This window comes from Cydia amplana, chromosome 5 (genome assembly GCF_948474715.1).
Source record: "Cydia amplana chromosome 5, ilCydAmpl1.1, whole genome shotgun sequence".
NCBI classification, from domain to species: domain Eukaryota; kingdom Metazoa; phylum Arthropoda; class Insecta; order Lepidoptera; family Tortricidae; genus Cydia; species Cydia amplana.
Genome location: NC_086073.1, coordinates 1,798,124 through 1,824,922, shown reverse-complemented (window position 1 = coordinate 1,824,922; position 26,799 = coordinate 1,798,124). Strand labels below are relative to the sequence as shown.

Genomic DNA, 26,799 nt, shown 5'->3' with positions numbered 1-26,799 from the left:
GTACTGCCGACGCTAGCGCTGGCGCAGGCGGCGCGGTGCTGCGCGCGCTGGCCAGCTCCGCACCACTCGGCGGCGGCGCTACCAACAGCAGCGGCACCATCACCGTCTCATTGGCGAACGCGGGCAACGGCGACGCTCCCCCCGACCCCATAGCCACCACACCACGCAAGCGTACAAACTCGTAGTTTGTCATCAAATTCTCCAAATCGTATTTGACTTCATCAGTTATCGAACAGTTTATCTCGATGTGTTCCAAATCCAAAAAACTAGTTCGATTGCTCGTGTTGAGCCAGTGGCTTTGTACTATTCTTATGATAGTTTCATAGCGCTTGTCCTTATTTTCTGCCGCTGCGCACACGTAGATGAGCGCATTCGGTTTCATGTAGCAGAAGGTGTCGTTGCATGTGAGCCAGGAGCGGGCGAGGTCACGAGTCGTGTTAGATGCGACTATGGCTTCACAAGCCGCTGTTTCAATTCCCAGTTTTATGCTATTGGCTAGAACTCGGCGCAGCATCGAAGCTGGTGGCTGGAAGCGATACGCGAGGTTCAGAACTGGAGGAGCAAAGCGCAGTAGTTTGCGAACATCTCCTAATGACAAAGAAACGGCATCCGGTGAGGTGAAGTTAGGATGAGGAGGCGCAGGCCATATTCGCTCATTGTCCATCAAAATATCGAAGTCAAATAAGAGGTATGACCTGTTGGTGCGTTCTGGTATTGAATAATTTAAAGAATAATAAGTCAGACGCAGTGGTAGTTCTGCTACTTCGGCTAGTTCTTGTGCTAATTCACATTGTTCTTCTTCATAATCACCCGCCTCTATCGCCACGGTCACACATTCGCCGGAACATACGATTTTCGGCCACTTGCTGCGGAAAAAATACATAAATTTAAGAAAATGAATCGTCAAATTATAAAACCAATTTTGCCAGACACAACGAAATAGAGACAAAAAGAAGGCATGCAGTACCTACTGGAGGATTAATTATGATCAACGGGCATAACCTGCAGGGTGTTCTATAAGGCAAGAAGTCGTCAATAAAGCCACACTAAGGAGCTCGTAGCTTCTCCCAGTCCTGTAGACAATGGAATGGCGCTCCGGGCGCCAGGCGTGCCAGCAGGCGCCTGACGGCGGGCGCCGCGCCGCGGCCGAGTACGTCGAGACGGGACCCCGCGAGCCCGCAGGCGCCTTCGATGCACTGGGCTCTTGAGGTGCCCTCGTTCCGCCACGCTGTTGCCACGCTAAGTACGAAGTATTTGCTGCCAATGAAAAACAAGTTATCAATGTTTTTTTTGCTGAAAATTACTCTAGAACTTTCTTGAACAAGAACTTCTGGATACTTTAGACGCGTAATTTTATAGAACATAGGTAACATAGATTATTAAAGGTACTTTTGGAGCGTTGTTTCATCCACGTGCTACTAAGCTAATTACCACTTAATTATAAGTAGCAACGTAATTATAGTTAAATTATGTCATCTGGGGATAAATTAATACATAAACAAACTTATCATCATACTAGTTTTCTATTATTAGTTTCCGCGATTATTACATATGTTGGATGCGTTTTAAGCATGTGTGAGTGAACGTATCAATGTATGCATGTGTGTGTCAAATTCAGTCGCAAATAAATCTTCAAACAGTCCACACGTCTATTTCTAAGAAAAATCCCTACATACAAATATCAACCTTATTACAAAGAACAACATAATTTATTAAAATCATTTAAATTAATTCAAATAAATTTACATATATAATATGGGTTTAATTAAATGAGTAGGTAACACATATTAATAAATATATACAAATTTTAAAATACTTGAGTATATTACCTTATAAGTAGGTAAGTAGTATTTTTGATACTTGAAGTGTACATATTTGGAAAGATTATACATATACCCCATATTTAAGAATTTTTAGAATTTCGTACGTAAATCGGCGTCGTGTGTAGACGTACTCGTAAATTTAAACACCCCCCGTGGTTTTGGAGAATAAACTACGTCTGATTATTGAACGAGCGAGCGAAGCGAAGTTATTACATTCTACTATGGCTATGGCATGTCCCGGCCCGGCCTGCCGTCCATCGACAGCGCGCGCTCGCTGCCTCTACCACTCTCTTACACCGTTTAAACTTTGCCGATAGGTAGTGAGCTGGGCAATGTTGATGTGTACATAAAGCAATACTAACTTGTCGTATGTAAGCCCTTGCAGCTGTTGCAGCGAGCACTCTTCTTGCACGATTTCTCCCTCGCGATATCGAAGGCCATGCACTAGCAGAGCGCGCATAATCGCCCGCGCGGCAGTCGGGACGGAGTCGCGCGCGCATAGCTTGAGTATGCGCGGACTGCCGTCCAATGACAGCGCGCGCTCGGCGATCTTGCTGCCTTCTCCAGTTTCTGATGGGACAATTTTTTTGTAGTAAGAGACACCACACTAGCGTCTTTTGAGCGCTGCGTCTAGTCAGCGCTATTGAAAATGGTGTCGCTGAGCAGTTGCGCCAACGTTGCGTCGAGCAGCAGCCATAGAGTTACTACAGAACTAAATATAAATACAGTACCGACCATTGTGATATGACTTTATGGTCCAAAGAGAGTCAAATGACTCATTTTATTGTCCTCGTTATTGATTGGGTAGCAACACGAATAATTGATACAGGAAAAGGTTAAATTCGTCCGAATTTAGATGGAGCGATGACCACATTTACCATGATTAAAGGTACTCAAATAGGTAAGAAGGTAGTTTAAAGGTATCCATTGGTAGTTTGGAAGTTGGCTTCAGAAAACCCTAGGTAGGTACTTACATATTGCTGCCTATCCTCGTCAACATGCTGAATACCTAAGTACTTACTTAAGTAGTAGGTACTAGTACCTAATTTATTATAATTGTATTCATTTTAATAGTCGTGATTTAGGTACCTATTAACAGGCTAATTCGATATAAAATAAAATAAATAAATAAAATAACTAAGTATTAATATTTTAACAGGCTAATTCGAGTTTTAGTTATTCGATCTGTATCCAATATTCCGATCTCTGAGTGTCAAAAGTGACGTTTTTGGATGAAGAACTATCTAAGTACCTATACTAAGGTACCTATATGTATAGAAGAATTAAACTGCTTCAGCTACTCTTGAGAGTCTTGAGTGCTAACTGTCGGGATACATTTGGAAAAGGCACGTATTTAACCGGTCAACTAATTAATCGATTTTGGGTAGTTTAAAAAAATAGAAATGGCTACTAAAATTAATAGTTTGGCAACAAAAACGGAGTCTTAAAATATATTAATATGAGCTGTATTTTAAAGCCGTTACAGCGTTTGAATATTTTTAGGCAGGTACCAAGTATTTATTTGGCAACTGAATTAATAATATATTGGAGACTATTTATGAAGCACATTTTAAAAAGAAAACGGCTATCTATTAATTCAAAAATGAAGTTCTTTTAAAATACTTTGTTTGGTCATTACACTGTCAACCTAACACGCTCCTCCTCGCTTCGCTCGTCGTCGCACCTATCTGTTGACTCTAGCAGAACACAGTGGTAACTATTGAAATTAGTAATTAAAAATTTAAAGATCTAATGGTATAATGGCCATTAGGCGTTTCATGATTAGAAATTTCGACTATAAGTATACTGACCATTGCGTATTGGTAAATTAATTTGAGGTGTTTTGTGTAAAAAGTGACCAATAAGTATTCATTAAATTTAACTGCTTTCGTGTTAAAATACTACCTAGCTGAATACGATATGCTCAGTTATGATTAGTTGATTACTTAGGTGTGAACAACTAGATGACAACTAAATTTTATGATCTCTTTACAATATTAGTTGCCAATTTATTATTTTAGACGCCAACCTATCACTTTAAGTTCCCTATAATTTTTTAGGTGGCTTGATTTTGCTGCCAGTTATTTTAATAATATGATGCTTATATTTGAGGCTAAAATATTTTTTTGGCGCCAAAATATTAATGCACAGCCAAATTATATTATTATATGCCCAATGAAAGTTCCTGTTTAATATTTTAGTTGCCCGGTTAATAATAAGCCTTTGGAAAAGTACGAGTACTCGAGGATTACACATGCTTTTGGCGTGTTAATTTATTTCATAGCTAATGTTAATCCTAACTTTACAGAGCGTATAATACTATATCATTTTATATTTACTTAATGATGTAATCTGCAGTTAATTTACAGCAGTAAGCTACTTTATTTCATCTTACCAAGCTTCGATTCCCTAAGTGTTTGGCAATAGTCGACGCTCCCGGCGGTGCCCCGCCATAACGCACATAACACACACAACGCACACACCGCACGCGCACGGCCCATCGCCCACACTCATGAGAACTAACAATAGTTAGCTTAATTTTCCTTAATTAATACATATCGCTTCCTGCTATTATTAACCATTATTAACCGGAACTTAAACTATATTTATACCATATATTATATAGGTGGTATAGGTAGGTAGGTATGTACCTACTACAGCAGTTCAAGCGTGAAGAGATTTATAATAGTAGGGATTCTTTAAAAAGCTACTCGTTTCCATTGCTCTTAAGTGTAAGTTGATAAGGATGCTATAAGTGTGTAATGTGAGGTAAGGTGTATTCGGGTAATTCCGGACATCGGGTAATCCCAAAAATCATTGTAAAATCATTCAATTTCCGTTGTAGTAAGAGTCAGCTTTCGGAATTATCCGCTACTATTCGTCATTCGGAAATACCCGAATACACCTTACCTGAAGCAGTGACGTAATTTCGTCCTTCCTCGTTCTGATATTATTGTGGCTATGTGATGTGATGTAAACCACGTATATACAATACGCAAGGCCCTGTGAAGCGTATTAATTACTGTACAAACTGCTATTATAAGTTGATGGATTTATATACCTAACAGTGGAATAAAACAACATCTATTTGATAAATTAAAAATTATATTTATATTATATTTACAAGATCATTCTTTTACTTATTATAAATAGTTAACTAATTACATAAAGTAATTGACTAGACGATGGAATGTGTAGAGCCTACTATGTTTACGCAAACGTCCCAATGTTTGGCACTTTACCCTTATCACTACCTATATCATTTCCACGCTATTGAGGTGAAAAATGAGGCAGTCAAACACTGGGACGTTTACCTTATCGTTCATTAGTAAAAATATTCTCTCCTTAGTTGTCGATAAAAAAAACCGGCCAAGTGCGAGTCCGACTCGCGCACGGAGGGTTTCGCACCATCAACAAAAAATAGAGCAAAAAAATCGTGTTTGTTGTATGGGAGCCCCCCTTAAATATTTATTTAATTTAATTTTTAGTATTTGTTGTTATAGCGACAACAGATACATCATTTGTGAAAATTTCAACTGTCTAGCTATCGTGGTTCAGAGATACAGCCTGGTGACAGACGGACGGACGGACGGACAGCGAAGTCTTAGTAATAGGGTCCCGTTTTTTACCCTTTGGGTACGGAACCCAAAAAAGACTGATTGACATATTATCGTTTTATATATTTTCTTTACCATGCGATAATTAGCTATCATGAGCCTATTGCATACTTTGTTCAACATTTTTACGTCGTAATTATTATTCTCTATTTTTGGTTAAAACGTTAAAACTATAACGATATATGTATGAAAAACCCCGAAGACTTAGTATAATATTTGAGGTAGGTGCTTTTTATTTTAGTTTAACTTTTAATTCAGTTTAAGTTATTTTTCATTGCCAATAGGGGTGACAGCAGGGTGTCATCTATTGGGCATTAGCATGTCGAACATTTGTTTTATATTAATGAAAGGTTTAATTTGGAACTTTTTATGCAATAGCCTCATGAATCTCATGATATGTCAAGGGAGGAACCGCTGTGTTTCTACGGGCACGTCGACGCCGGGCGAGTCTGGCTCCGTGTCGGCGTCGGCGTCGGCGCTGAGGTACGTTGTGTCGGTGGCGGCGGACGGCGGTGCCGCCCACGACACCCAGCGTTCTTGTAGGTCCTGCTGATAAGATAAATAATTATGATCTGAAATATCACATCACTAGTTACTATGACTTTGCAATGGCCATTGGTGACTAAGTACAATGGCTAACGATTATATAAACTCACTCGTAATGCATCTCGCTCATACTGATTTGAGTTGATCGTTAGTGTGAGCGAAATATACTGCAAGTTAATTGACTCGGACCTTAAAAAGGTAGGTAGGTACCTACTGATTTTACCTAAGTATTTTCTTATGGGTAAACGCTTTATAATAGTTACTTTTACTTCATTCCTAAATATAGGTACTGCGATGTGCGAAAGTTTTCTTTGAACTGCCGGCCTAGCCAAGGTTACAATCGCTATCGCTTCGACAACGAAACACTTTGTGTCTCTCTATCACTCTTTCATATGAGTGCGACAGTGACAGTTGCGTTTCGATCGCTACGAAGCGTAAGCGATTGGCATCTTGGCTACGCGGCCTGTAGCGATTGGAAATCAGTTGTTGGAATTCAGTGGCAGATATAGTAGAGCTAATGAACGATGTATGGTGAGCTTTTCAGCTGGGGTTGGTGGATTGAGAAGATTTCACCTGATATTATCTCAACTAAATCTCACCTGAAGAAGGTTCAAACGATCATAGACGGGCGTAGATATAAATCTACAATTAAATTAGCAGTTAGGTCTTAGTCTCCTGATCGAAAACGTCGAATGCGACAAGACATCTACAGGCTCGGGGCGTCAGCTAAGGAAATCGGCTATTGCCGCCGCACTTAGACGCTCTGCTGGCTTTTGCAGCAACAATAAGTTACATGTAGTGGATGAACTAGGCGTCTCACCTCGTGTTCAGAGTGTTCAGACGGCCGCGGCGGGTCGAGCGGCAGAACGTCGAACGCAACAAGACAAGGCGTCAACAGCCGCGGGGCGTCAGCTAGGAAAGCGGCCACTGCCGCCGCGCTTGGACGTGCCGCTGGCTCTTGCTGCCAGCAGGACTTCATCAGCCCCTCTCTGTAAAGTTACAGAATATGGATTACTTTATAATTTTACCAGCTAATTGAGGCATCAAGATCGTGCATGATGTCCACAGTTAATTTTTTTAGTTTTTTTTCACATGACGATAACTAAGGGGAATTCCTTGTGTTTCAAAAATGGGTTGTTTTGGCTTTGCTTCAGCGACATATAAAATATATTAATTCTACATGTTTATTAGTGAATAATCTGAATGAGAATGCGCTGCAATATCTTAAGTGTTAAGTAGGTGTCTCATGGATAAGATCTTTGACAGGTTTTTTTTAAAAGTATATGTGTCTGTTGGCGGGAAAGAGGGAAGCTTTGGGCCAGCAGTGGGAAACTCTTTCAGGCTAAAAAATGTATCTGTTACTTACAGGTTGGGCTGTAATCCAGGCGGTGGGCGAAGTGATCGTCCTCTTGTGACGCGTGCCAGCACCTGTGCGTTACCGAGCCCTTGATATGGTAGGGCTCCAAACGTCACGATCTCATACAGCAGAACACCGAGCGACCATACGTCTGAGGCAGGAGAGAAAACGCCCCGAGACAGAGATTCAGGCGCCATCCAGCGCACGGGAAGTAGACCTTTCCGACTGAAATTATAACACACAAAGGTTACAGACGTGATCGCATTCTAATTAGATTATAAACAGGTAGAAGTTAACAAAAGAAATATTTGGGTGCAATAAGCACTTTAAATAAATTGGTAAGCAACAAACTGACTAGCTCACACTAGGTTAGGTAACAGAATCAAGTATTTGCTTGCTCTTTAATTAGAAGTTGTAACTGGCCGCCTCACGAAGCAAATGGGAGTGCAAAGGTATAATATTTACGTCTACTTATCAGAAGTCAAAAAAGTCAATGAGGTAATTAAGTAGCTGCAGGCTGGTTGAACTGGAAATGATGCAACAGTTTTGCAATATTCAAAGATTTCAAAGCGTCTTTGCAAGGTGCCTCAGTATGGTAGTTACCTGAACCGGTAGTAATCGCTCTCGCATACTGGTCGCGCCATGCCAAAGTCAGCCAGCTTAAGCTGCCGCCGAGCCGACACGAGGCAGTTGCGGGCAGCTACGTCACGATGTACGAAGCGGAGTTGAGCGAGGTATGAGAGCGCACGCGCCGCGTCTACAGCCATAGCCGTCAGTCTTGTTGGCGATACCTACAAAGGTGTTACAATTGTTTTACTTTGAAGCATACGGGAGAGTGGTTATGATCCTCGCTCCGGGTTCCTAATACAAAGATTTGTGCATCCCGGTTCACATTTCTGTCTGGAATGCACCTTTAAGTGCCTTAGTTATTAGTAGGTATTAAGCGTGGAAGATGATGAGTTTCAATAAAAATAATGTAAGTTTTGATTGTTTGATGAGAATTGCTATTCGATATGATTATTCAATAGTTTTATACAAAACACTACACTAATATAGATGTAAGAAGAATAAGTAGCTACTAAAGTTATAAAATACAGTTTTCTTACCTCATCCGCGGTTTCGCCTCCTTCTTCCACCAAATGCCGCCGCGCCAGCAGGTATCCCTTCAAATCTCCATATAACATGAACTCCATAACAGTACACACTGGTTCTGAGTGCGTGACTACACCTAGTAGTTTCACAACATTGGGGTGTTCAAGCCTCTTCATAGCTTCAGCTTCAGCAAGAAAGTCTAGTTTTTCTGCCATGCCAGCGCCGGGTTTGAGTGTTTTGACGGCGACGGCGGTCCACGCGCGTCGTTCAGTTAGTAATGCATGCCCGCCGTACACTGTACCGAACGCGCCGACGCCGAGCTTGCGGTTGATAACGACACGCTCTCGTGGCAATTCCCAGCGGTCGAGCGCGTCCAGTTTAGGTCCTAGTGTGGACAATCCGAGGGCAGCTAAGCGAGCGCGATAGCGTGTTTCTAGACGTCTTTTAAGAAACCACCCAGCACCGCCGAGTGCGGCTGCTAGCCCAGCAAGTAGAAGTGCTAGAAGCGTTCCTAGTGCAACGCTACAGTCAGAGCGTAGAGCGTCCGCTAGTGGCTGCAATGCGCAAGGCTCTACGCCGTCGTTAGGAGGTAAACCGTCAGTTGTCCGCCAGCGGATCGCATTTGGCGTCAGTTTTAATGTGCTTGTCCAATCACCGACAGCAGCGTACGCCTGAAATGAAATGAATCATATCAAATAAAATGATAAATAAAAATTGAACAAAGACGTTTAATGCTGATATTTTCAATTTCCAATCTGTGTCTAATAAAAAATCCACGATCTTGGCCTGATCGTCAGCATCGTTATGTGCGGTTTCCAGTTAGAAATTCTCAACAAGTAGGTACCATATACTTTTCATATATGTAGAAACATTTGCGAAATGGATGGATGTGTGTAGATGCAATTTTACCTGCGTGCCGTTGTCCCACTGCAACAACCGCAGTGGCAACGTTCGTGCGCCGTTGCCCCATGCGAACCGTCCTGTGAGTCCGGTATAATTGTGTTCTGGACTTTCCACATCGGCTATCAGTGATCTATAAAGGATAAATTAATCATATAAAGATTGCTGCGTTGATAAATATGCTGCTTATTATTAATTTATATTCGTCACAATTTAACACCCGACCAGCAAATTAGACTCTCTCTACTTTTCACTCAAATAGTAATGGAGATAGTACTCCCGATCAAATAGTCCGAATATTTGAATCAGAATAACGCTATGGCTAACACGCTGCTGATGAAGAGTTGCTACATTTGTGTTTGCTTTAGGCTAAATGATAAACCAAACCACCTCGACCTGACAAAACTTCTTTAATATATCTGTTCAGTCTTTAGGAACGGTTTAAACTATGAGCTGTCCTATATACTGACTTGATGATCTCTTCCTGGTGCAGGTCATCAAGTGCGCTGGGTCTGCGCGTGAGCAAGCGGGAGAGTGCAGCAGCCCAGAGACGCAGTACGTCGTACAGAAGTGCCGCGTTTGGCGTGGGCGTTGAGCACGGGCCGGCCACCGGCTAAAAAATTACCAATTTCATTGTCATCAAGTCAGAAAAAATGTGTGAAGTTATCGCGGCAAACGTGAGTAGGTACTTCAATTCAGGATAGGAATGCTATTTCTAAACCCCTATTGAAGTTGCTGGAACATGATGCCGTTTCGAACACACATTCTGGTATCGATATGATGCTATTTTGTTATCATTCGCGAGTGCATTTCTCTCGTGTTCGTACACGTGTTGGCGCGAGCGATACGCACGGGCGAATGATAACAAAATTACATCATTTTGACATCACTTAACTAAAGACAAGACGAATGTTCGCATTTCGACAAATTTTACGAAAAGTATAAATTACCTGAAATCTGCACTGTGTACGCCAGCGCTCAGCCCAATCGGCTGGTGGCATCCAGTCCATCTGCCAAGTGGGCCGCAGACTAAGATGGCCGTCAGCCATCGCCTGCAACTGCTCGGTCGAGCAGGGGTGCTTATCAGTGTTGGCTCGGATGAGGGCAGAAGGGGCTAGCGGTGGGAGGAGAAACACCGCGCCGGCTTGCGGTGTGAGCTTAGCTTCGCGGGCTGCGCATAATGCCCCGCGCAGTGCGCGTGCGTCTTCAGGCCATACTAGAAGGATACGTGCACCTGCTGCCGCTGCGCGGGTTGCCCACTGTAAATGTATCCTGATTAAAAACCTTGTCATCACTCATATTTGAATTTTGAATAGTTAAAACCATCAATGTTGCTATGCTGCCTAGAAACTTTGTGGACTGATTTATACTCATCATCTTCCTCGCGTTGTCTCGGCATTTTGCCACGGCTCATGGGAGCCCGGGGTCCGCTTGGTAACTAATCCCAGGAATTGGCGTGGACACTAGTTTTTACGAAAGCGACTGCCATCTGACCTTCCAACCCAGAGGGTAAACTAGGCCCTTATTGGGATTAGTCCGGTTTCCTCACGATGTTTTCCTTCACCGAAAAGCGACTGGTAAATATCAAATGATATTTCGTACATAAGTTCCGAAAAACTGATTTATACTACTTATATGTAAATAATAAAACACAAACTGATTCAATTTACTGAGTAGGTTTTATAAATAGCAAATGTGACTGATTCAATGCGTCATTGACTAATAAAATTACAAATGCTCAAAGCAGATGCACTGATGACACGCTACTAGGATGTAGAAATCGAGATGAGTAAGAATAGATGATGCAATGAACTAGATTTGACAATAAAGCGATTAATGTTTAGTTACATATTATAAATAACTACCTACATCTGTAAATCTGACATTATATACCAATGAGCAATTATCACAATGTGGATATTAAAATAAAATATGGAAATGTTACAAAAATACAGGACCTGAAAGTTCCTACACATTAAAATTCAGAAATTTAATATATAGAACAAATATTACCTGAGATATTAACTCGTAATCTGGCTCTAGTTTGGTTATGTCGTCAAGTGTCTCTGTCACATAGGCGGCGTCTTCTCCAACCACATCGTCACCCACGACATCGGCGTCGGGCAGCTCGGTGTGCACAACGACGTCGGCGCGCAAGTTTGCAGAGTCCAGCAGCGCACGTGTACCAGGCTCAGTAAGAGCGGCTATTCGGCGCCAGCTCTGCGCTGATAGTAAGGATCCTAGAGCGGCAGCCTCGTCACGCGTATCACCTGCCGCACGCAGTACATACGGCCCTTCTGCAGCCTGCGGCGTATATGCCAGCACCGGCAACACATGCGACTTTGTTTGCTTAGCCACATCCGCAAACGCTGCACCGCAAGCCGGCCCGGCTACCGCTGATAACGCACCGTATTCACCTGTACCTAGTGCATCCGACAGATGTTTGTAGGCCGTAGATCCTGAACATTCATCGTCGAACGTTTCAACTTTAAAGCGCGTAGCGTGTGATGAGCTCTGTTCATCCAACTCAGCTAGAGCAGCGGCGGCGGCTAGCGCTCGTGGCTGTAGTTGTAATTCACGCGGCGTTTTGTCTGGTAGCATCACCAACACGCGTACTTCGCTAGCGCCGAGCGCTAGTGGATTCTTTGATAAAAACTCATTTGCTGCGGCTACTGCGCCTCGTGTTCGCGCTTCCTTGCCCAGTACTGCTAACTGAGAATCGTCCAACTTTAGCCTAGTCAGTACGCGTAACGCGCTTAACGTTAGCTCAGGAGCGCGCCTGTTCACACGCTTCAGTAGTCGGTATGGCTCGAAGATGCAAGCAAGATCTTTGGAGTTAGTGTAGGGCGGTGGGCCGAGCGGCCGGCCAGGAGGTACGTTCAATGCATCACAGGCGATGAATGGACGATTTAATCTAACAGTAGATAGATGTGTGCCCAGAGGAACCACGCGTACGCGTAGTGAGTAAGCGTGAGCTAGGGTAGCTAGTTCCTTCGCTTCGGTTGTGGTGCTAGTGAGAAGTGTCGCGCAGCGTCCAGTCGTGCACACTTTCAGCGCTTCCGTCCCATTTGGATAAGATAATCTGCGGGAGCAATGAATAAATAAATGAGGACGTAGACTACGAGTATAAGTAGGACAAAATTTAATATTGTCATACATTTTATAACATTGGAAGTGGACGTGGAATTAATTATCACATTTTTTTACTGAATACACACCCCTCCCAATTTGAGGTATTAGCGAACACGCTGGCGACCTCCATCGGTGTCAACTCATAAAGCGCGGCGACGTCTTCATCTGCTAGGTCGAGAAGAGATCTTGCCCCGCGCGGCGCGGCTGGTCCCGCCGCGACGCAAATTCGCCGCGCCGGCGGCGCTGCATCGCCGAGTCCGGCGAGACCGTAGCCATCCATGGCGCTAAGGGATAGATTAATAAAATACATAATAAAACTTATTACTAAAAATAGCTGGTCGCCTATATTTAATTATATAATAATATGTAAAACCCGTTCGTTGTTTAATAAAATACATATTTTTGTTTTTCCACTGTAACGGAAGGCAAAACTTTATCCAGTCTCAATCCAAAGTGACTGATCATACCTACTTACTCTTATATTTTAGTCACCTGTTTGATACTAACACAGGCAGGTATTCTGGTTCCTACAATAACTCCATATTTTTTTTGGATCAGATATTTAAAACGGGATAATGACGTAAGGTAAGGTACTAGGTACTTACTCGAGTGGCGCTTCAGCGGCGGGCGTGGGTAGTATAGCAGCAGTAAGGTTGCCACTAGTGAGGAGACGGTTCACAGCTATGTGGCATTTGCGCGACGCCGGGGCGAGGCATTCTTCTGGCGGAGGTACAGCCCTAGCGCGCACGCCTCTGGAAAATGAGAATAGTTTTGTCAATACCACAAGATAAATATAAGTACCAGGCGCATAAAAAGGTTCATAAGAAAGCCGGAGCTAGCATTTCGTTTCTTTATGAGCGGCGTAGTATGATATTTATTATGTATTATTCAGAAATACACCTAGAGTCGGATTAAGATATTTTTCTAACTGTAAGTATTAAGTAATTAGAAAGGAACGGGTAATCTATCTCACGGACGACATATTTGTGCGGCGTATTCGTGCTAAGCCTACAGAGCAAGCTTAGAAGGACTCTCACCGCACTTGAGTTATATATTACCTCGCCATTAACGCCGCCGCCGCCAACTCCCGCAGCGCCGCGCCGACGCCGTCATCGCCGAGCACGGCGCTGGTGACTCGCAATTCGCTCGGCGGCGGCGCGTCGGCGCGCGTGCTTAGCACACCGCACAACGCCGCCACGCACAGCCATGTGACTCTATGAACAACGACATAAGGAATTTTATTCGTATTTTCTCCTTTCCTTTTCTTCTTCTTCTTCAGCAAATTATACGCCCACTATCGGGCATATACCTAAATTTTTATCCTAGAAGCCGGATTTGCTGCTTCTTTACTCCAGAGTGGGTCTACCTATTTAAATTCTTTTTTCTCAAACATGCAATGAAATGTCGTCGCTCCGGGCGTTATATCAGGCTTCGAAGTATCACGTTTAGGGCGGAGCAACTCCAGAGAACTGTAAAGGAATTTCATACGAAATTGAAGGCCTAGGCCGGGAAGTAATTTTTTTTTAAATTCTAATGTAAACATGGGGTCTGTGTCCATGAACAGGCTAAACAGCCGAATTATATTTTTTTTTAGTGAATGAATGGTTATCGGACCAAAATATCCGTGTTAACGCCTGTTATACACGAACGTACTGATATTAAGAATACGAATCTGTATGATTCAATGTGTTGATGAATAAATTTAAAATTTTGTCTATACGTAAGTCACCAGAGACCATAGACAATATTTAAAATCCTCTGCATTTATTTTATTTATAGAAATTGAGATTCTTATTATCAGATTGTGTATAATGGCCCTAATAAGGTCTATTCGAACACTACACACGCGAAATACGGACGACTTCCGTAAAAAAAAACAATTATGGCGGGATTGGAAGGAAAATTAAAAAACTTTTGTTGTGAAGTTGGATTTTTATTATAAAGATTATAAATTTGTTTTTTTTTAGTGGTCTATTTTTTTATTTCATTGCATGTTTGAGAAAAGCACTATACATGCCTAGCCGTGAAAAGGTCTTGCCGGCTTCGTATCACTATCCGGCCTCCCTACGGTCGGCCGGCTATACCTACTCACCCGGCAAGCCCTTCTTTCCCGGCGTCTGCAGTCAGGGATCGGATACCGGTATTTTTTGTATGGGAACGGAAACGGTATTTTTTCGTTCTTTGCTAATTACTTCATTTCTAATTGGGCAATCTAATAATACGAAGTCGTAACCTAAAAACACAACTGAGTCCTACATTTCGAGTATAAAATAATTCGAAAAATATGGTTATTTCTAAGTTTTTGCAAGAAACCGGTTCCGATCCCTGTCTGCAGTAATGTACTATTAAAACCGTCTTTCTATTATCCGAGATAAACTGTGTAGATACTGTAATAAAAATTTTACTCACTAAAGGGAAGTTCTAGAACTTCGTTTTAATAGCATTAGAAAGAAGTTAAGCGATCTTGGCGTGTGTTTGGTGTGCGTGAAAAACACTAAGATTAATACATATTACATAATACACCCTGTTGCTTGATAAGTTAGCTTAAATGGGTTCTACTTTTATTGTAGGAATGCTGAATACCTCATACAATAGCGGCCAGCGGGCGTCGAAACGACGCGGCCGCCGTGGAGATTGAGACGAAAACAGCTTCTGAAAATAATAAAACAAACATACTTAAGACTTACTTTATATGAAATCATAATACGAACATTATGAAAATAAGTAAGTATTATTTAAACTTTTACCAGGCTTACATCCCGTTTATTTAAGATTAAAAAAATTCTAGCCTCAAAAGTAGTGGTAATTAACTTTTTCCACCGAAATGCTAGAGTTCCTATGATATTTGATATTTATTGCGGTACAATAATATGTAAACGACACTATAAGTCAGTGCAGTAGGTACTCAGATTTAATTTTAAAGGAAAAAAGTTACCACGTTGAGGTTATAAAATAAATAAATTAATATTAGAATAATCTTAAGTTTCGAACCTTTTATCAGCACTTTGTATCTACGAAATTACTTGCGGGACTTGAAACGGATTCCATAATTACCCGTTCTGTTTTACATTTCCTAGGGCTAGAGCTTAGAGCTAGAAGTGTTTTACCACATGATACACTATCCTTTTTAGTCTTCACTTGCAAAATAAGTTATTATTCAAACATACAAATTACGATGTACGATATACGACGCATTTTTCGGAACCCGGCTGAGCAAATATCTTCATGAGTGCTCTTATTGCAATGTGGCTTTACCCGATAGTTTGAAATGAATAATACTCACCTATTTGAATTGTAAGGTAGTCGCCCTCTTTCAATGCTGTATAGGTACGTTCCGTACGTTGATAGACATGTTACTGGGCGTTTTTTTTAAGTTGTCCCCTACACTTTTTTTTTTCATATTTGGGATTTTTTATGTTATTTCTACTCAGAATCACGAGTTTTTTCTATCCTAATAGGAGAAAAAAAAGTGTCCCAAAATTTCCATACATTTTTCGATCTTTCCATTTCGCGACCGCCATACAAAGTCTATGAAAAATGGTAACGGAATGGAAATAAAAACCTTAGGACACTTTTTTTCTCCTATTAGGATAAAAAGAGCTCGTGATTCTGAGTAGAAATAACATAAAAAATCCCAAATTTGAAAAAAAGTGTAGGGGACAACTTAAAAAAAAACGCCCTACTTCGCAAACTTCCTTCACATATGACTTTGCTAAGAAGGAGTTTCCGGGTTCGAATCCCGGTAAGGGTGTTTATCACGTTTATTTTGTTCCTGAGTTATGTATCTATAAATGTATAAGTATAACGGAAAACGAAGCTCCGGATGGTCCGGCCCGGCCTAGGCTGAGTCATCCTTTATGCTCAAGAATATTATAGGTCTACTGTTGAACTGAGGCAGACGGCAGTTGGTTGTCAGTTGGCACGAAAGCTGATTTTTATTAAGGAAGTAAAAATGTAATATTACTACATTTTACGGTTTTTTGATGAAATCAGCTTAATAATGTAGGTAACACACAAATGTAATTTACGAAAACGGGACTTAATCGTATATAATTAAGTTTAAGGGCCCGACCACATGTGGCGCCGCTGCCGAAAAACGGTGCGGCACCGCAGAGATTTGCGCCGTCACAAAGCAGCGCAGCGCTCAGGGCGCCGCCCGCCGCACCGTAAAATTTAGCGGTGCGCGGCGCTGCGCTGCATAGTAAATAATTCGACTACCAGTGTTTGATATAGTTTGATCAGACATGGATCCCTTTACACGTGTTCTGCTCTTGCTGTTGTTAAGAAGGCGCAGAAATAAAAACCAACTAAAAAAAAGATTCGGCGCCGTCGAGCGTCACCACTAAATTTTACGGTGCGGCGGGCCGCACCGCTTTCCGGTGGCAGCGCCGGACATGTGGCCGGGTCCTTATAATTAATCCAAATGTCGGAGCTCATTTTAAAACTTAATTATACGCGATTAAGTCCCGTTTTCGTAAATAATTATGTGTAAAAAACGTGTAAGTTTAAATCAGTGTAAGTATCTCAGATAAGTCGTAGACCCATATAGTAGGTACGAGTATACTTATTAGTGGCGGCGCTTCAAACATATCCATAGGCAAGCCGGGGCATTCATTAAAACGATATATTTATTTAATAAAAACACTTAAAATACAAACTTATAAATAAAAAATTTGGCTTATTTGGCTTATATATTTCCTTTACAACTCTGCTCAAACGTCCAAAAACAGGCAAGTCGGCCGGTGGGAATCGGCTTTTATGGACACGCCGCCACTGATACCTATTACCTAAAAAATATAATATAAGATAGATCTGATCTTAAAGTTAACTCTTTTAATTCACACACGTTTTATGCTTAAGAAAACTAGTCGATCGCTAATCGTTTCCCCGTCGGTGGTCTGACAGCGCGAATTATCATTATCATTAAATTCTACGACTGTCTTTTTGTAAAATAAAAGATAAGTTGATATTAACATGATATGAAAACATATTTATGACGCGTTTTGATGAAGACGTCTAGCCGGCTGCGCAATTCCACCATTCAATGACATTCATATTCGGTTCAAAGACCTGAATATCTTGTAAACAAGGGCCAAGGTTGTCATTAAGGTGACAATTTTAATATTTAAAATCACATGACCGAAAGAAATATCGGAGAATCAGGGGCCTTACCATGATGTCCTTATTGCGATTCTGTTTAGGAACTAAACTGAAGCTCTAAAGGACGGAGCTATATAAGTTATATAAGTATAGCTCCGAAATAGAATCGCAATAAGGACATCATAGTAACACCCCAGATCTGTTTCCTGGCTCATGTGAAATATATTCTCTCCTGAGTTTTTTGCACGGGACATGACTTAGACTTAAGTACTAGCGATTCCGGACGCAAAAATGTAAATAAGTATTTTTTTACCTTAATGATAATTTTGAATTACCTGCAAAATTATAACAACGCCATTAGAGGGTTCAGAGAATCGTCAGCAGCGGATAACCTTCTTATCGAAAATCGCAACCAAATCGGCTTGGCCATTTTGGAGATAAGTGGGCATATTAATTCGTGTGCAATGTAGGTATCGGTTTGTTTGAAGCATATCAAACCTCAAATCACTTGACTGCCTTAGTTTTCTGGAGATTAAAATACCTACTTTGTTTCTTGTGTTTACCTAAAGCTGAAGATGTGCTAATTAAAAACGAACCAAATTGAACCAAGATCGCATTAGGTAATCGAGTTTAAAGCAAGATTGCATTGCCTATGGTCACGAACAAATGATAACCTCAAGGTATCACTGTCATCGGGTCGGTTAAACCATAAAATGCTTGCTTACGTCATACTATAGGTACATAAGAATATGCTCGACCTGAGGTGACAGTGTTAGAGTTATGGTTATGACTTTTATGAGAGTCAAATAGAATATAATCACTATGAGAGTGATAAAGAATATAAAGAAACGGCCAATCTTAATTTATCTCTCTTTGAATATGGAGGGGTGAGTGGTCAAACCCTAGCTAATTAATAACTCGAGCAAAAGAGTTTTGGAAATTAGAACTACATAATATAGGTATATATGTGACATACGTGGAGTTCTTTTTTGAATGAAAAAATAACTCGAGTTAGAGTCTGTGCGGAAAGAGAAGAGTCGTGGAATGTATGGAGCCCAATACATTCCACGACTCTTCTTTTTCCGAACATACTCTATTCAGGTTTGACCGCTCTTACCGGGAATCGAATCTAGGCAAGGTAAAAACAACTAGAGGACCTAAAAGCCACTGTCGGGTAAAAGAATCGATGATTGGCTGGTCAAAACCCCGTTCGAACATTAAAATTAATTAATTAAAAAAAATTTGGTAGTGTAATGAGCGGCACAGTGAATAGCACTTATTAATTAATTGATATAGTATGATAAGCATTCGTCTAATAACGATAAAGAGAAATTGTGGATTATAATGATTATATTAGGTATTATCATATCAAAGATAATATTATGCTCATCGAAATAAATAAAACAGCTGCGTTGCAGATGATAATGACAGACAACGCAGCACCTTGGCCGTTAAAAAAGATAATTTTGCAAATTTTGAGTATAATATAGTTTTGTAGAATTGACTTTAAGTCAATTAAAAGAAGAAGTTGATTAAAAGATTGTGTTGTGTGTGTGCATGTGTGTTTGAATTGATTATGGTGGGGTTGGTAGAATTGGCTTGATTAAAATGATGATCAATTCAAACACACATGCACACACACAACACAATCTTTTAATCAACCCAAACACCTTCACTTTCTGCACCTCCGGTGGCTCCGGTATCCATCGTCAGATCAGCTCGATGGTATCGTAATATTGCATTGTCACACCCATCTTACATATTGTAGGTATGTGAAATCACAGCTCAATCGAATACTGCGAAGTGGGTCTAATTTAGCTTGCTTTGCGTTGACCCGAACGTACAGTCATACAATACATAGGTATAGCCTGACCAGTAATATATGATAATTGTCAAGAGGGCGCTGTTATTCTCATGTATAGGGTGACAATTCAGTGTAGTATGAAAAAATTAGTTCCAGTGAAATTCCGCAACATGGCGCACCCTCAATAGATCCTGGTTCACCTATACAGTCAAAGATTTTAATTTCAGACCCATATTGTACCTTGTCACAGTGACAATAGTATGAATTCTCTAGCGACTTTCATATTGATTGTCACTGTGACAAGGTACGAAATGGGTCATTAAATGAAAATCTTCGATCGTACTACATAATAATAAAATAATAAATAAATTCATTTATTTGCGACCAACTTGGATCAATTCAATGTGTTAGTGACAGTATCTATCTTAAGGCTAATGTTAGTATAATATACAAATGCAACTATAACTAACTAACTATATAATAATGTAAGCATGTAAAGTCATCATTTCTAGACATAAATTAAGTTTCGGTTGTGTCGATTGTCACTTGGTATTAGCCCCTGGGGTGTGTCCTAATTCGTATTCTGTTTGTTATCATACCTAACAAAAAATATAACCTAATACCGCTGTGCTCACAACACCACACCTTATACTTGTCTTGCCACTTTAACGAATTGGTTTTCTCACATCCAATAGATAGACCATTTGCTACGTCCGCGTCCCTAAGGGTCGGCTGGTTTTTGATATCTAATACATATCAAAACGACAAAATGCAATATGTAATTGTTAAATAGGTGATTAAAAACAATGAAATTTTCGGATCTTTTTTGATATTGATAATTTTATCTACTAAAAACTAGACTACTCAGACTTGTTACGGCAAAAGTAACTAAGATTTTTTTTAAGCAGATGATACCAGATTATACATAGTTCAGAGTTCAGACCAGGGGCCAACGATTAAGAGCAAACTGTGTACAATCATCACAAGTTAAGTGCGTATAACCTATCTATAGTTTATGTAAAATCATTATCATTTAGACAGGTAGGTAGATACGTTTTTCAAAGTTTTGCACTAATACGCCAGTACGAGCGGCATGCAAGTTACGCAGACGTGAGTGAATATGTCAGTCAAAAGTTTTGACAAAAGTCAAAGCTGTGTAGGTGGCCCATTTAATAATGTAATGACATGTCGGCACTCGAGTGCCCGGCCCGATAACATGCCTGAAATTAATTTTCACAAAAGTACCTACTTTGCTACTGTTCTACTAATACCAGCGATTACCAGCGATGTCCAAGCCCAAATGATAAAGCATACCTACCTAAGTCCGTAAGTGACGTAATAATTTTACTTATTAAATCTATGTATTATAATGCCAATGTCGTAGTAAAGGTTGCAAATAAAAATAGGCATAGTTTAACTTAATTAAAACCACTCGAAGTGTGCCCCATCTCATCATTATAAATGTCACTAATTGTAAGTACCTATAACATTATGTTTACATTTAACAGTCCGCCAAGAAAAATATTAAAATATAACTTCTTGTCGTAAGTCGTTAACCTCATACTATTGCCACTGTGACAAGGTTCAAAATGGGTCGGAAATTAAATTCTTTGACTGTACACCAGGCCCAATCCGTCGATTCTAGCTCATTATTTAAATTATATTTATATAATTAGAATAGGAATGGTCGTGTGCGTCGCATCGGACTGTAAACACGCATTCTATTAATGTTATCGAGGGCGCGATCGTGAACTTTCCACAGTTGGTACGACTGAGTGTGAGTTCATTGCAATAAATAAATAATCAATAAATGTTTAGGGACAATTTTACATAGATAATAATAGATTGACATTATAAAGCAAAGCTATGGGTAACTAGGCGACGATTTACATATGTATGTAAATAATATATTGAATACATATCATAGATACGAAGAAAACATCATAACTCAGGAAGAAATAATTGTGATCTCTTTCTTAAGGTTGACCAGTAGATAATGCCTTATCTTAGGTACCTATTTATCACATTTGAGGAACAAAGATAAAATAAATAAACGCACAAATAAATTCCTTTACCGGGATTTAACTTCAAGATATTATTATACCTATCTCATGTTTGTGCAAACCAGCGCCACGGATTGCCGCGGCATTATGTGTCCTGTTTTTAGTGGGGGTCCTATTTTAGCGTCCAATGTTTTTTTTATGTCTGTATGTTCTCATTTCTATATGTAATATGTTGTGGCATTAAATAAATGTATTTTCATTCTTTCTTTCTTTCAAAGCAAAGTTTAAGCTTAGCATCTCTGCATACAAATATGTATGCGGAGTGCAAAACTAATAGTTTTGCTTATGCCTACTGACAAAGTTATTTGATATACTATACTATCAGTATATCAAGTAGAAATAATAAGTAAAGGTGTTTGTATCTTTCATTATGTTTTGAGGAATATAATTATAGTTAAAATAAAACGAAATGAAAATAACATACTGTGCAATAAGTACATTCATTCGTAGAAAGTAAACAAGATAAGATGTTCAGTCAGTGTTTTTGCACTGTTTAAATAGAATGTACGTAATATTCGTAAACTACAAGTGCCTACTAGATTTATAATTTATGTAGAAAAACATTTTTTTTTCATATTTCATTATTACTCTTAAACGTGACTTTCGGATGCGGATATAGAGCATAATAATTATTTTACATCGTATTTTCACGGAAACATACCTACGAACGTGGCTTGCTATTTCAGTCAGTCCCGGTACAAAAAGTGCAGAGGTTGACTGAAGTAGCATAACGAATACGATGGATATAGTTATTTGTACAACAAGAGATCAAAGTTTGATATTTCTTCGAGTGCTTATTTTGAGTCCCGTGCAAGCGAGAGATTCTACAGTATTTAGAATCTTGAGCGTAGTAAGGGACTCAAAAGCGCACGAGATGTAAATAACTTTGATCTCGTGTAGTTCACAAAACTTTTCACCTCTGCAGTGAGAACATATTAGACAACCTGAAAAATGTAATCCTTCTTCATCATCACTTACCTATTCACTCATGTTTTCTTAAGATATATTAACAATTAAGTTTAATTACCGCAATCAAACACAATAACAAAACTTAATAAATTTCAGTAAAATAGGTAATATATGGAAACAACGACCATCAATTGATTGACACTTCAATCGACAACTTTTTTTTGTAAAAAAAAAAACATTGTAAGATACGGTCCGAATTGCGGATACTTACTATTTGTAAACTATACTAGAGATTCTAAAAAGAATAATTATTTATTTTACGTGATATTCTGTATATTTTTTGAGTTCATTATTTTAATCGTACAATAAATTACGTAAAATATAGTGTTTTTACCAGTTTTTATCAAATCTTTAAACTTAATTTTTATTAATTAATTATTAAGAATTCATACTCGTACGTGTTTTGGAACGATGCGTTCTGACGTTTTACGGGGGTCTATTATAGACCGTCAATATACCGTTGAATGTCGTTTGAACTTTTTTTGTCTCTTTCTTTTTGCTAACGACGTGAAAGGGACAGAGATAATAGAATCCAAGTATTTCGAACTTGTATTAGACCCCGCATGTTGAAATGACATTTGAATATGAAGGTCACTTGAATGTCATTTTGTCTCACTCGGTGAGCAAAATGCGATTTTGCTCACTGTTTTTAAGTAGCAAAGTACCCTTGTTCGAGCTGCTGAGGTGAAAACAATATTAATTTTGCACTAGCTAGACACATCTGAAGCGTTTTCGATGAAAGAGATTGATTGTAACATGTGTGCTGACGTCGCCCGTTAACCGCTGCGCTGTTGTCGCGACCGTTGTAACATTTATTTACAAAAAAAACTGCACATTTATACTATCTGCAACACCTGTTTATCCCAAGAATTCTATCAGCTGTATCAGTTCTTTTGGCAGTTGGCACGATTACTTGTTTACATACTCTACCTCTATCAATATATGTACATACTTGTAGTAAGTATGACCGAGAAACTGGTAAAATACCAATACGTAATGAGTAAAAATCGTGAATGTTTAGATCAGTGTTATATAATTGTAGTTTAATTATTTTAATGAAAGTTTGTAAAAGATGTTTAAGTAAGAAATAAATTCTTATTTATTTTGACACTGTTATGTGGGGCCAGTAGTTTGTATTGTTGCCCAAGAATGCACTGTGTTGGCTATGTGGGCTTGTGTTACCCCGCCAACACATTGAATCCTTGTATAAATTAAGTGTAGTCAACACCTATAATAGAGTTGCAAGTGCCCATAGGCTGCGGTCGCCGCTTAATATCAGTTAGGTCGCACGATTGTTTGCCACCGTGGTATAAAAAAAACGTCGCGCTGCATTACGCATTATCTTCGTGTACACCTGCGATGATACGCAATCAGTCAATACCATGAATTATACCTATAATAATAATACCTATTGTTATTATCGCTTGTTTTATGTAGCCGTTAAATGAGTTTGCATAAATGTACGCTACCATCTTCGCTCTTGCATAATTTGAGTAAAATAAACACAGACGATGTTCAAATTTCAATATTTTGGCACAGAATAGACAATAGTAAGTACTACGTGCTTACAGAATTCTCGCTGTCTAAAAAACCTGGAGGTAGATTCTGATTGAACGATTTGTTATGGTTTTCTACTGGTTTTGATACTGGGTGGATGGATCACGTGGTGCTTTCCATAGAAAACAAAGCGTCGGAAGCTCCAGCCCGGCCCCGGCGGTCTAGCGTGAGCCATAGGTACTTAATGCTTCTTATTACTATTAACGTAATTAATTAATTATATTCACTTCACTTGTAACTAACAAACAATCATCTAATAACCTTACCTATCGAGTTTTTGGTATTAGGTACCGTCGAACTAATGATGATGAATAATGACATACTTAGTCCGAAGATTTATAGTGGAACTGGTGTTACAAGAGTCATTGCTTATCATCAGATGATTTGCCTGTTCGTTTGCCTCCTACATCATTAAAAAAAAAAAACACCGCTCTGGGTCGTATTTGGACTTTTTGGCGCGTCGGTGCGGTGCGACGGCACTGTGCTTAATCGCCGGCGCGTGTTTTACACCACGCGCGATAACGACCAATCACTGAATGCTTCAAATTTCAAATTGTACCGATAATTCACATAAACAACTCGCTAACTGGAATTATTCAATAACAGACACTCAAGGTCAACTGGATAAGCGATATTTAAAGCGCGCTTTATTGTCATTAGCGTCAAAATTTTATTTGGGTATTGGCTTGGAGGCATTTAGTCATTTACATGTTAACTTGTACTTTAAACGCGGCTTAAGTAGTGCTTAAGTCTTTCTTCGTCTCATTTTCCTGATAAAATGTATGGGGTTTGACATTGGTCGCATTTTTATCGCTTGTCGCCATGCTTGTCACGTTCTAACATGTATGTATGTGCGAAAGTGACAGGCATAGTGACAGGCGATAAAAATAGAACCATGCTGAGCCCGCAGTTGTAACGATTGTTAACCGGCCGTTAATGGTGAGGGACTACAGTCGCCATCAGATATATCGGAGCGGTCAAGGCGTTCACAAATATCTGAACACACCTCTATTGTCAAGTCGTTAGAGTGCGTGTTCAGATATTGTGAACACCTTCGCCGCTCCGATATATCTGATGGCTACTGTACGCTACACGGCTAAGTGGAAAGGGCTTAACCAAAATTACAATCGTAAACGTACAGTCGACGTGAAAGATATGTTCCTTTATATTTTTCGCCTTAATACAAAGGAGTAAGGTGCAAAAGTTTAAACATATTTTTGAGGTCGACTCTACAAGTCTACACCGACAAACGCCAAACGAAAAGACAATGTCATGAAAAGTCATGTGACTATATATTTCTATACATTACATAAAAAAAAATTGATTAAGACGCAAAAGAGCTTTAAATGTCATCACATTTAAATAAGTTAAGTAAATCTTATTTAAACTGGTTCACACGGTCGACGACTTCTTTCCGTATCTATGCATACGGATACGGACAAGGACCACTTACATTGTAGCAGGGATCGGAACCGGTGTTTTTGCAAAAACTTGGAAATAACCATATTTTTCGAATTATTTTGTACTCGAAATGTAGGACTCAGTTGTGTTTTTAGGTTACGACTTCGTATTATTAGATTGCCCAATTAGAAATGAAGTAATTAGCAAAGAACGAAAAAATACCGTTTCCGTTCCCATACAAAAAATACCGGTCCGATCCCTGCATTGTAGGCAATGTATTCGTTCGCACACTAAAAGTGCAGTAAATTCGGATATGAATCGACTGCATCAACAGTCAAGCCGGCCTAGCCAAGCTGACAATCGCTATCGCTTCGACAACGAACGCTTTATGTCTCTCTATTACTCTTCCATACGCAGCCCTAGTAGGACGGTAGCATTTTTATCGTTTATCACCATGCCTGTCACGTTCTAACAAGTATGTAAGTGCGAAAGTGACGGGCATAGTGATAGTCGATAAAAATGGAACCGTGCTGAGCCCGCAGGTATCACAGGACAGTGGTATATCTTTTTAGGGTTCCGTACTCCAAAGGTAAAAACGGGACCCTATTACTAAGACTCCTAGCTCTGTCCGTTTATCTGTCCGTCTTTCTGTCACCAGCGGCAGTAGCGCGGTCGCATTTATATCGCTTGTCACCACGCCTGTCACGTTCTAACAAGTATGTAAGTGCTGTGACGGGCACAGTGACAGGCGATAAAAATGGAACCATGCTGAGGCCGCAGGCCGTATCTCCTGAACCGTGATAGCTAGACAATTGAAATGATCACAGATGATGTATTTCTGTTGCCACTATATTAACAACATATACAAGTAAAAAAGTACAATATAAAGACAGAACACTGGAACAAGTAGATACAACAAAGTTTTTAGGCATAATCATCGATGAAAACTGTAAATGGACACATCATATTGATTATTTATGTAACAAACTCGATCGCTTCGTATATGCACTGAAACGACTACGACATATTGCATCAATAGAAACAGCGCTGAATGCATGTCATGGCTATGTAGCTTCGGTTTTATCATTTGGCCTACTGATATGGGGAAACTCAGCCGACATAACTAGAGCCTTCCGACTACAAAAGAAATGTATATGTGGGCGGCAATCCTTGATGTTTGTTATGCATGTTTTTAAATAATTTTAGTTAGATTTTTATCATTTTCAAATCGATAGATAAAATGTTTGATTTAAAGGAAGCGTAGTCAATTGACTGTTTATTAATTATAATTTTGATAAGATAATCTGAATGTATTTAATTAAAATAATCACAAGATTATTGTATAAAATTAATTAATTACTTATCATTGAATTAATTATTATTTTAAGACGATCTCGGAAATATTAATACATAATTGGGAATTGTATTGATAAACAAG

At 39.7% G+C, this 26,799-nt stretch overlaps 1 protein-coding gene across 2 annotated transcripts in view; it reads right to left on the bottom strand.

The window, feature by feature from the left end:
* Nucleotides 1-5,768: 5,768 nt before the first annotated feature.
* The window catches only part of LOC134647775 (uncharacterized), a 39,520-nt gene continuing 18,489 nt past the window's right edge, over nt 5,769-26,799 (bottom strand). The window contains exons 2-14 of one of the 2 annotated variants that reach the window (XM_063502075.1): nt 15,051-15,116; nt 13,526-13,681; nt 13,073-13,219; nt 12,554-12,751; nt 11,349-12,417; nt 10,286-10,594; nt 9,806-9,948; nt 9,345-9,468; nt 8,450-9,106; nt 7,947-8,134; nt 7,353-7,568; nt 6,807-6,975; nt 5,769-5,986 (exon numbers count right to left, since the gene is read on the bottom strand). In XM_063502075.1, the coding sequence (XP_063358145.1) occupies nt 5,840-5,986; nt 6,807-6,975; nt 7,353-7,568; nt 7,947-8,134; nt 8,450-9,106; nt 9,345-9,468; nt 9,806-9,948; nt 10,286-10,594; nt 11,349-12,417; nt 12,554-12,751; nt 13,073-13,219; nt 13,526-13,681; nt 15,051-15,055 (3,528 nt within the window). In that variant the 5' untranslated portion in view covers nt 15,056-15,116 and the 3' untranslated portion in view covers nt 5,769-5,839. Of the gene's footprint in view, nt 5,990-6,806; nt 6,976-7,352; nt 7,569-7,946; nt 8,135-8,449; nt 9,107-9,344; nt 9,469-9,805; nt 9,949-10,285; nt 10,595-11,348; nt 12,418-12,553; nt 12,752-13,072; nt 13,220-13,525; nt 13,682-15,050; nt 15,117-26,799 lie in introns of both variants that reach the window. The other variant, XM_063502074.1, reaches the window with a different exon arrangement.